The sequence below is a fragment of the Fukomys damarensis genome, unplaced genomic scaffold (genome assembly GCF_012274545.1).
Source record: "Fukomys damarensis isolate Sample0158 unplaced genomic scaffold, DMR_v1.0_HiC HiC_scaffold_20, whole genome shotgun sequence".
NCBI classification, from domain to species: Eukaryota; Metazoa; Chordata; class Mammalia; order Rodentia; family Bathyergidae; genus Fukomys; species Fukomys damarensis.
Window position 1 is genome coordinate 11678205 of NW_022900932.1, and position 11425 is coordinate 11689629.

At 49.0% G+C, this 11425-nt stretch overlaps 1 protein-coding gene and 1 long non-coding RNA gene across 2 annotated transcripts in view; one reads left to right on the forward strand and one right to left on the reverse strand.

The window, feature by feature from the left end:
* The window catches only part of Tnfrsf21 (TNF receptor superfamily member 21), a 57023-nt gene extending 53186 nt beyond the window's left edge, over positions 1–3837 (reverse strand). Inside the window, exons 1-2 of the mRNA XM_010617781.3 lie at positions 3816–3837; positions 1370–1509 (exon numbers count right to left, since the gene is read on the reverse strand). Coding sequence (XP_010616083.1) covers positions 1370–1509; positions 3816–3822 — 147 coding nt within the window. The 5' untranslated portion in view covers positions 3823–3837. The remainder of the gene's footprint in view (positions 1–1369; positions 1510–3815) is intronic.
* A 116-nt stretch (positions 3838–3953) lies between these two features.
* LOC104857695 lies at positions 3954–11199 on the forward strand. Its single transcript, XR_778925.2, has 3 exons — positions 3954–4606; positions 5712–5746; positions 9434–11199. It is a non-coding gene; the product is annotated as an uncharacterized LOC104857695 (long non-coding RNA).
* Positions 11200–11425: the final 226 nt, after the last annotated feature.

An 11425-nucleotide genomic window follows, 5' to 3' on the forward strand; every position in this document is an offset into this window, starting at 1 on the left:
ACTGCAGGCCGAGCCCTTTGACGGCCCCCCAGGACCCCGCGGGCTCTGCAGTGGAATCCGTGTTTATTACACTCGCGACCGCGACCGCAGTCCCCCACTCTGCCCCTCCAGCAGCACGCGTGGACGCCAGAGCATGCGGCTGGTTCCTTACACCCCAGTGGCTTCTGGCTGACCTGGCTGCAAAGCAGTCAGGCCCGCTGAGCTCTGGGGCCTCTGATGCTTTCTCTGACTTGTTTGACTTCAAAATAAACATAATTTTTCAGCTACCTTTTTCAAGACCCAACAGCAGTGACCCAGAAGGAACTTATTAAGACAGGGATGACAACTGTTAGCTAATGTGTTGTCCTTTGGCTCTTTGCTCTTCATACTTTGGAGGAAGCTAAAGATTAATGAGGGTTAATTTCATCTGTTCTTGCAAACATCTGTTAATAAAGATAAGGATGGGTGAAACCCTGGAGAGAGGCCAGCCTCGTAGATACTTTTCTTCCCCCACACACATAAGGTGCTGAGCGGTGGATACTGTGCTCTTCCCATGCTCACAGAAGGCTTGGGTCTGTGGATACAATGTTTCTTCTTCCCTGACCCATGGGTATAATGTTTCTTCCTCCACAAATAAGTTGCCAGTCATGGACACTAAGTTTCTTCCTCAGTTTGTTAGAATCAGACATACTAAGAGAGTAACAACTGATAGCAAAAAACAATTTTCAGCCGGGTGGATACTGTGCTCTTCCCATGCTCACAGAAGGCTTGGGTCTGTGGATACAATGTTTCTTCTTCCCTGACCCATGGGTATAATGTTTCTTCCTCCACAAATAAGTTGCCAGTCATGGACACTAAGTTTCTTCCTCAGTTTGTTAGAATCAGACATACTAAGAGAGTAACAACTGATAGCAAAAAACAATTTTCAGCCGGGGGAGTGAGTTCGAGACTAGCCTGGGCTACTAGTGAGTTCCAGGTCAGTCTCAACTACATAGTGAGACCCTGTCTCACAAAACCAAAAACCAAACCAAACCAAACAAAATAAAACAAAGACATTTATCTTGCCAGGTGTGGTGGCGCATGCCTGTCATCCCAGCACTTGGGAGGCTGAGGCAGGAGGATCACTGTGAGTTTGAGACCAGCCTGGGCTCCACAGTGAGTCCCAGGTCAGTCTCAACTACGTAGTAAGACCCTGTCTCAAACAAACAATTGCCAAAAGACACTTAGTGAAAAATTATATATATAGATATACATATATCTATATATATGCTGTCTCTCAAAAGACTTACTGAACTGTATTTGCACTTCTTTTTCTTGGAGTGATATGCGATGACCCTCTTCCCACCTGACGAGAGGAGGCAATGGTGACATAGTGTTCCTGGCAGCTGACCTTTCGGGACGTAAGGACCACTGAGACGTGGTGTTTTCTGCCGAGTACGGTAAATGAAACCAGCGATGAGGGAAGACTGCTGTACGAGCTTCCATAATGACGTGGCTTGTTCACACTCTGCACAGAGACTGCCACGCGGCCTACAAAGGAATAACAGGAGCTGAATAAGTGTGACCGTTCAAGGAGCAAGGGTAGTTTGGAGCCAAGCTCGGGGGGAAGAGCATGCAACCTGTCTATGAAATGGCCAGACTTTCCTTTCCATGAATACTGTGTATTTATGTGACTACCAGGCTCCTGGCCCTGCCAAGGGTGCAGATACCATGAGAGCCTATCTTCAGCTGGACTGGTGGTACACAATTGTAATCCCAGCACTCTGGAGGCTGAGGCAGGGGGATCGCTGCAAGTTCAAGGCAAGCCTCAATGACATAGCAAGACCTTGGAGATGTGAGAGAGAGAGAGAGAGAGAGAGAGAGAAAGGATATCTTGCCTTTACAGAACTCACGGTCCTCCCTGCCAGGCATCATGGTGGCAAATGTCCATAATCCCAGTACTTAGGAGGCCTAGGCAGGAGGATCACCATGAGTTCAAGGCCAGCCTGAGCTGTATAGTGAGAGCCTGTCTCAAAAAACAAAAACAACAACAACAACAACAAAAACAAGCAAACAAACAACAGAACCTGTCTCAAAATTTATACATATGTGAAAGTAGCGCAGTGCAAAGACCCTGGGCTCAATCTCAGTACTGGAAAACAAATAGTGCAACTATCTACAGGTACGGGTGATAGAAACTGCCCTTGTCCCGCACAATACACAAACTTACTTTCAACTGGTCTGAAAGCTGCTGGGGACAGACACACACATTCCCCAGCCTCCAGTGCCACCAGTCTCTGAGCTGTGAGCAAGGTTCTGGCTGGGCACGACTGTCACGTGTACCTTCAGGGAAGCCACACCCTCCGCAGTAGTGGGTCACCAAGACCTGCTAATTCTATTTCCATCGAGTCTTCTGTCCCTGTCAGCTGTTCCCTGCTGCTCTGCAGCTCCCTTCCACTCTAGTGTTGGTGTCTGGCCTAGAAGATCATACAAACCTCGTGACTGGCCTCCTGCCCTCAGCCTTGCCTGGACCTCTCGGTCCTGCACTAAATCTTTCCTCCACATGTTAAGAAAACTGAGCGTTTCAGGCCCCAGATCTGATCATATCCTTCCCTTGTCAAAAGCTCAGCAAATTTGAAGCTCAAAGCCATAATAAGTCCTCTCATGTTTCTGATCACTGTTTACAGTCCAACCTCCCCTTTGCTGCAAGACTGAGTAACTATGCACAAATAGAACACACAGGACTTCCCTTTCCTCTCTCCTTTAATTCCCATCCTCACTGCCTTCCAATCCTACAAATTCTCACTCCAGATCCAAAGCACTATTCTCACTGGACCACAATGTGTTTCTTAACTACCACACCACTGCTGTATCTCCAAGCCTTTCTTAGGAGCTCTTTTCATTTCCCTTCCTCTGCAAAGCTTCTCCTGGTGTCTTCAAATCACTTTATCTCTGTGGGCAAATAGTTGCTCCTTTCTCTATTTTTCCTTGGCCTGGCTCAAGGGCGGCAGGTATGATGTATGCTGTAGATATTTTACCCCTCTGTGTCTTTGGCCAGACAGTGAAGGCAAAGTCCGTGTCTTAATCATCTTCCTGGCTCCTAGCTTAGCAAATATTTATAGAATGAAGCAATCTTGGGAAGTTTGACAAGCAGCGAAATAGTTAAAGTGTCTGGTGCACCTTTTCTTTTCTCTGAGCCTGAACTCAAACATCCTGGGTTGGGCTGTACAAACAAAAACAGGCTCGATCTTGCGTATTCCTGAAATGCAATGTCCCAGGCATGGATTAAATAATTTGTCCACAGCTCTGTTTCCTTAAAGGAACTCACTTAGAACCCTGCTGTGTCGTGGCCTGAGAAGGAGCATCAGCCAGTCAGCAACAGATTGCCAGGTGAGGGGCCTGGGCAGGATTCTGATCAGGTCTCTCTGGTGACCAGGAAGACAGAGCCCAGGATAAGATCAGATGGGATGGAATTGCAAGACAGGCATTGAGCCAGAAGCTTTCCTCTTCCTTCCACGGTGAGGAAGGGTGTTTGAAAAATAAGACAGCAAGTCCCTACTGAAAGGTCTGACACCTCGGCCTCACCACCCCAAACAGGGAGGTGAGCACGTAAGTCCCCTCTTCTGCAGAAACAACAGACCAAAGGGGCTCCCTGGAATTGCCCATGGCTCTAATGCGTGGGGGTCCACGCCTGTACTTCACTTTGCCCTTAGCTTTCTCCAGGAATAGGAGAGTCCATGAGAAAACAGATCTCCCTCTTCACAGCTTCCTGCCTGTGATGAAAGACAAAAGGTTTAGTAGCATAACAGGGAGCACGTTTCCGAGCCACCCGGGATAGGATCACATCCCCATAGTACCCTTCATGAACTGGCTAGGTAGGAGCGGGCATCTTCATCTTTCTGAGTTCCTTCGCTTGACTGGTAGTTAGAAGCCAGCTTCCAGGGGTGACTTGAGAATGCACGGGAGAGAGAGACTCCGCACAGGGCTTGTCCTTAGGATGCAGCCGATAAACCCCACCCCTTCTGGAATCCCTTTCCGGGGAGTGATCTTTCATAAACTCCTCTGATTTGAGAAGAAACGCTGGGCTGGAAAGTTGGAGACTTCTTCAGAAACGTACGCGTTTCAGAGAAGTGGCTTCATCAGAAGGGATGCAGGGTGGGGTCCTGAGAAGCGTGACAGCTGGGAGTCCCGGCTGCTGGCCTGGGCTGCGCCATTGTTAACCAGCTGTGTCGCTGTGGACGAGTCCCTGCCCTTCCGGCTGCTTGCTATTTTAAGCTTCCTTATGTGGGAAATGATGAATGTCGACTCTGTTATCTTTGTTATCCCCCGAGACTCTAGCTCGTGTGGGACGATTTTCCCCTGGTTAGGAAGGAAGGAAGGAAGATGGGAAAAGAAACGGTGGGGAGGGGGCTGAGCAGATACTGGGAAGTACGGAGGCTGTGATGTCGCTCTCCATGGCGGGGGTGTCCACCGGGTCACCGGCTTCTCCACTTCTCTCAGGGCTCTGTCTAATCTTTCATCTATCACCATCGCCATGGAAACAGGCAGGGCTGCCGGCAGCATCCAGGCAAGGTGTCCAGAAGCTTCTAGAAGCTCACGTCAGAACCGGGGGATGGGGTGACATCCACGACAGCGTACTGCACAGAAGGTAATTCGGCGTGAAGGTGATGGCCCACACTGCACGCGTTTGGGAGAAAACGTGACCTATCACTCAGCACCGAATCCAGCTTCCTTCCTGGGATTGCATCGTCCTCCGCTGGCTTCTGCACGTTACCCTACAGTGTCCTGTCTCCTGTCTCTCTGATTCTGCCTCCTTCTTGGTTCTGATTTCTTGCGATCTGAACATACACCAACTCCCTGGCTTTCTTCCCTCAGCCCTCTTCTCCCCGCTCCCTCCCTCCCCACACCTGGCTGTGGATGCTCTTTTCATCACAGTTCCCACACTGGATCCGTTCTGTTTTTCCCTCACCGCCGCCCTCTGCTCTGTTCCTCACTCCCGATCCATCTCCACTTCCGTAGGTTTGCTCCAGGCCTCCTCCTCCTCCTCAGTGTAGATGTGGTCCTTAGACGTGACATTTCTTCCACTTCCTTCCTGTATCAATTGCAGCTCTTTCTGCCAGTGCAGACTTCTTTCTGTTTGTTTGTTTGTTTTTAGGAGCCTTATGTCTCGGCCCCTTCCCTAGGTCTAGCATCCAGAACCATCTCTGACTCTCTCTCGTTTCCTTTCTTTTTCGTTTTTGCTTTCTCACACCACTGACCTCTCCTTTGATGCTCAGATCTTTCCACATCTCCAAATTTCTTCCTGCTAACAATGCAGTCAAAGCTTTTCACTAGTTGGCTTAGCTGGCTTCCTGGCTTCCTAACTAAGCTGCTGTCTCTAGTCCCTCTCCTCTGATAAGCTTAGAAAGCTTGGCCAAATCAGCTTTCTCACGTGAAGCTTTAATTGCATCCCACATCTGTTTAAGGGCCCTCTGGGGATCCCCACTGACTGAAAAAATCACATCTAAAAATTTCAGTTTGGTGTTCAAAGTTCTGCACAGTGTGGCCCCAACCTCCCCTCTCCTCCTCCTTGTCCTCCTCCTGGTCCACCACTCTGAGCTGAGAGAACCCGAACTTCTGGGTATCCTAGAGCAGGCCCTCATCTTCCTGCTGAGTGACCCTGCTTGCTCCATTTTCTCTGCATGGGCTCTCAAATAGTCAAAATGATCAACACTCATCTTAATATTTCACTTGTGTTACTTAATTCCATTCAGTTCCAGGTGATGTGGGCATCCAGTGGTGACTACAGGTAAGTCCTGCCTTCCAGTCCTGGCTGTGATACGGGGAATACGTTCATATTTTTGATTGGTTTGTTTGTTTGTTTGTTTGTTTGTTTGAGACAGAGTCTCACGTTGCAGTCCAGGCTGCCCTTGAACTCACAGCAATCTTCCTACCTCAGCCTCCAGAGAATGCTGGGATTGTAGGTGTGCACCACCTTGCCGGCCCAAATATGTTCACATTTTGACACTCTGTGATGAATGCCTAACCTAGAGCCTGCCACAGGTCATGCGATACAGATTTGTTGGGTGACTGAGTCATAAAAGTTGGAGAAGACGCAAAGAAAGTCCAAGCAGCATGCATGAAGCGAAGAAACGCTCACTCGACAGCCAGCCCTCTCCCGGAAGCTCCCCCGCACCTCCATGTGGTCCATTCTCCTGCCTTCCTCTCCCAGGGCCTGGGACATGGAGTCAGTGCTGATAAAACCTCCTAGAAAACCTTCACATCCCAGGAGGAAAGACCGAGCTTTGTTTTGCAGAGACTTTTAGCTCCCATTGTCTGGACCCCATGGCCCTTGCCTTTAAGAAATTTTGCAAAAGAGCAGTTGTTTTCTCCTTTTGCCATCTCCAAGGGAAAGAACTTGACTCATTTGCCCTGAGAGCTAGGAGAGGTTTGGGAGGCTCGAGTCCGAAGTGTCACTTATTGCAATAGGTACTGAATATTTGTCACTTACTGCATGGTGTAGCAGCCAGTCATGTCTGCAGCTCCATCTGACCCACGCCACAGACTTCTGCAGTGCTTTTATTCCTATCCGACAGAGGGGTCAACTGAGCTAAAAAAGGCTTCTGCGCCTTTCCTGTGTCCACGCACCTAGCCAGTGGAGGAAACGGGATTTGAACCCCGGTCCTGTATTTCCTCAGTTCTCCTCCCCAACCACACACACACAAGGCACTGCATCCCACCAGCGGGCTTTGGGCTGCTGGCTGCAGAAGAAGCCCCCTGGGTAAACAGGTGCTCCATCTGGCTGCTCCCCTGAACAGGCTCCCCTTCTTCAGGGCTGAATGTCAGGGCTACATTTAAAGCCTCTGACAAAGGGACAGAGAAACTACTTCACTAGCAAGGAAAAAAATTGGATCCAAAGTCATTTAAGCGAGGAGAGGTTCAGCGCTGTAATTGCCAGCTCTCCAGTTTACCACCCTACATATACACCCTGCCTCCCCCTGCAAGAATCTTTAGCTGTTTTGGATGACTAGTTCTTTGGCACAGTGCACTGATCATCTGATCTGAGGCAAAAGGATTGTTTTCTTGAGAGAGAATTCTCCCTTCTAATCAAATCTTTTTCATTTTTATTCCCCATAACAATTACTATCCATAGTGTTTTATATGGGGTACCCTGGAGGTCTTAGGGTGATTTTCAACTCGATAGCTTCAAAAGTACATATCAAATTAAAAATCATTTGAAGGTTTATTGTTAAACTCTTTCTGCAGTATAAGGGAGGAAGGTTGATGGTGAATCTCTTAGTTATTTTTCTCATTACTGAGACAAAATATCCAACACCCAAAGTTAACGAAGAAAAGGCTTATTTGGTTCACAATTTGTAGAGGTTTTGGTTTGTAGTTAGCTGGCTCCAAGGCAGGGTGGCACAGCAGAGAGACATCGCACAGGAGACACAGTCCAGGGCAGGCAGAGCAGAACAGAGCAACAAAGTAGAAAGTGACTGACAAGCAACAACCACAGAAGCCCTCACTCTGTCCTTCTATTCTATCCAGACTACCCAACCGTAATCTTAGCATCACACCATGAATCAATCCTGACATCACATCCTTGATTTTAGTATCATACACCCTAGATCCAACCACCTCTGAAAAGCCCAACCTATGATTGCATGAGACTTTGTGGAGATGTCTGGATGGCAGCTGTAACAGTGGAAACGCCTATAATGAAAACAGGCGGGGCATTTAGCTCAGTGGCACCACTCCTGCCTTGCAAGTGCAAGGTCCTTGAGTTCAACCCCCAATACCAAAAAAAAAAAAAAAAAAAAAAAAAAAAAAAAAAAAAAAAAAAAAAAAAAAAAGCTAAAACAAAACAGATGCCTCAGGAAACTTTCCCGTGGCTGGACAAAATAACTGAAACTCTCAGTGGAATAGAAAAAATGGTTACTTGGTTCAGGGTTTCAGGGAACTCAGTCCATGGGTGGCTCCATTGCTAGGGGAGACAGAGTGACTAAGACCCTTCTGGACGGAGATGCTAGGAAGGTCTTTTATTCTAATATTCAGTCTTTTATCCCGGTTCCTGACAGAGAGCTCTAAAGACCTTTGTGATTTTCTTAGAAACATAGGGGTCCTGAATCACTTTCTTGGATAATAGGAGCTGCTTTCGTTCTAATGAGATGACTCTTGGGGGCTCCTGGATTTCCCAGGATTGTCACCAGGGAAACGACCTATGGGTTTGGAGGGAACTTCACGTTCCCCGCCCACTTCTGGGGACCGGAGAAACGCTGAAGGAGCTGATCACCAGGGGCCAAGGATGTAAGGGATTGTGCCTGCTGAGCTACCTAGAGTAACTACATTCGCATCCCCTAGATTTCTTTATGCTTCTTGTCTGGGTCCATCACACCCCAAATCCCTTAAAGTACGTAAATCAGCTTACTTGATATAAAGGGCTGAAACCTGATCTTCAGATAAAAGAACATATCGAGAGAGTTCAAAGAATGCTTAGACACGCATCCAAAACACCGCTGGGCCTCGTGTCCTTCATCTGTATAATGTGCCATCACCCTTCTTTGGGCGGGCCATCCTTTTTTCCCATAAACAAAGACCAAGACAGAAGTTCCTACACATTCACACATATTCCACATATTTCCTCCCTCAAAATCCAATATCCCCAGCTCCAAGCTATCCCATGCCTTTCTCTCCCACGTTCTACTTCTCTGAGTGTGTTCTTTTAAATTTTTGCCCCACAAAGCTGATTTCTTCAGCTCAAGGCATCATTAAGAATGTAAAAGCAGCAACAAAAAAATTGTTTTAAATAGAGTAAACAATTCCTGGTTATAATTAGTGAGTCAGGGCACCAGAACTGAGGGGCAAGATGGTGATGAGGGGTACAGAATGGTGGCAGAGCCGGGCATGGTGGCACAGGCCTGGAATCCCAGCACTCGGGAGGCTGAGGCAGGAGGATCGCTGTGAGTTCGAGACCAGCCTGGGCTACATAGTGAGTTCCAGATCAGTCTCAACTACACAGTGAGACCCTGTCTCTAAAAACAAACCAACAAACAGAATGGTGGCAGAAGCCAGAGAGGGAGCCACGGCCAGAGGACCTGCGTTCAGGTCTATGGTCCCTGTGCTTCTTTGGTACTTTGTGCACACCTTCCTGAGGCTTCATTCCTGAGGGACTCAAGTCTAAAGGGAAGATAAGCACAGCAGCAATAGAGGCAAGAGCAGCGTGGGAGAAGGATGAAGAGATGGCTGTTGAGAGCCACACCTTCCATCTCAGCAAGCTGGTGCTGCTCAGTTAGAGCCGCTGCACCTCTACTGAGCTCTTGATTTGCTGTGTGCCTGGCCCATCTGAGACGAGGATTAACGGAGGAGGAGGGACCCACAGGAAGTGTCAGGAAGGGGATCTGTCCAGGGACAAGGCACTGATAGTGGCGAGGCTGGGTGGCTTCTTAGATTTGGAGACAGTTGTCTTCCTGCTGTGTGAATCTCTTTCCATTTCCAGGAGCTTTATTGTCCGGAGTCCTGAATCCCAGCAATGGAGTGAACGGAGCTGGACCCTCAGTTGTGCAGGAAGAAGGGGTAGTTGCAGAGTTTTCTAGGTGACATTCAAACCAAGAACACAGGGAAAGCAAGATCAGACCCCACTGTGAGCCCGCCAGAAATACAGGCTCCCCCGGGGGGTTCAAGATGGATGTCTCAAATTCAAGGTCAAGCGAGAAACGACTGCTGCCTAATTCCACAAGCCTACAGACAATTTTGCCAGAGAAAAACAGGGAAGGGAGGAAAGGAGCCAGCGGCAAGAGAAAGTTGTAAACACCTGTATCTTATTTTTAGAATGGAGTCCTGATTATTTAATGCAAAACCAGAAGTGAAAATAATACAGGACTAAGAGGAGCTCAAGGTTAGAAGTTGTGCTCATAACTCGTGAGCAGAGGCCTTAGCAAAATTAAAAACTTGGAAAATTTGTCTTGGCCTCTCATCCACTGCCTGCCAGACATCGACGCTTTGCCAAAAGCATCAGCGTTGCCGAAAAGCAACTTTCCAGCCCCAACTTTCCTGAAAGCAAAGGTTCTGTGTATCTGTGAGCAGGGGAAGGAAAAACCTACGCGCAGTCACCCACTGGGGCCAGGGAGGCTCACACTTGCCCTTCCCTGCGCCTCCCCTGCCTGGGCAGCACAGAGAAGGCTGCAGCCCTCATCTCCACCACCTGCCAGTCACCTCGACCGCCGGCCCCTCCCTCTGCCTTCCCCTCTTGGTGCCCAGGTCTCACTCCAGCTTCACTCCCAGGTTCTTTCCAAGCTTCCAGAACCACTTCGGAGGCGCAGGAACAACCGCTCGCCACTCCGTCCATTTTCTTTGTTTTTATTTAGTCTGTTGTCCGTAGCAGTCATACGCACCATGGGGGTTGCTGTGCATATACAACGCCTTAATCCTGTCCACATCCCCCTGTCCTCCATTTTTCCCCTCTATCTTTTTCCGTCCATTTCCCATCCTAGCATCCACCAATCCCAAAGGCTGCTTGGGGTCACATTGACTAAACTGTGCACCACAGTCTGAAGAACAAAGGCTCCGCCCCACCACATCTGGAGGGCCAGAGCTCCACCTCTCCACATGCTGGGGTGGAATTCAGTCTTCCCTGTCTCTGGCAGAGTGATTTTCATGCCGGGATGAAGTGCTCTTGTGTCTGTTTCCATGCAAGACTGACCCCTCTGGGGCACCGCGGTACCTGGTTTTCTATAGCCTTGGCCCAAGGCTTGGGTTGGGCTTCAACTGTATGTGGAATTGATAGGCGTGAAATAAACACCTTTAAAGTTGTTACAAAGCTACAGAACTCAAATATTGCCAAGATCACAATGAAATAATTGTGAGATGAGAAATCAAGAATTCAGGATAGATAAACTAAAATTTATGCCTCCTCCCTCTGATAGAACAGCGACATGGGACGCCTCCCATCTACACCTGCACCCTGAGTACATCAGTTCCGAAAGGATGGGGATCAGACGCAGCATGGTTCCCCACAGAGCACATCCTGTGGGGCCTTCAGATGCCTCCAGCTCGGCACAGAGGCGGGTGCAGCTCAGTGGCAGCCTGGCGCTGTGCCACCTTCCCCAGACCCACCTTGCCATGCAGCACCACGCAGTGGCATCAGCTGTCCAGGTCCAAGTCCCATCTCGACCCCTGGCTAATACAGGCACCTCCTCAAAGGTCCGTTTCTTCCTTCATAAAGGAGAGAAGCAACAGCAGCACCTTCACAAAGCTGCTTGGGATGATCAAGTACCGTGATTTGTGCAATGTGCAGTGCGCCTCAGACCGAGCCCAGCCCTGAAGTGCGAAATAAACACAACAGGCAGGGAGATGCCAGAGGTCGGAGAGGAACTCGGGGCAGGATCTTCCTGGGAAGCGAGAGGACACCTGAGCTTCGGTAGCCAGCAGACACCTGCAGGGATGGGATGTCCTGAGACAGGAGGGGTGGTCGGGACGGAAGCGAGGCTGT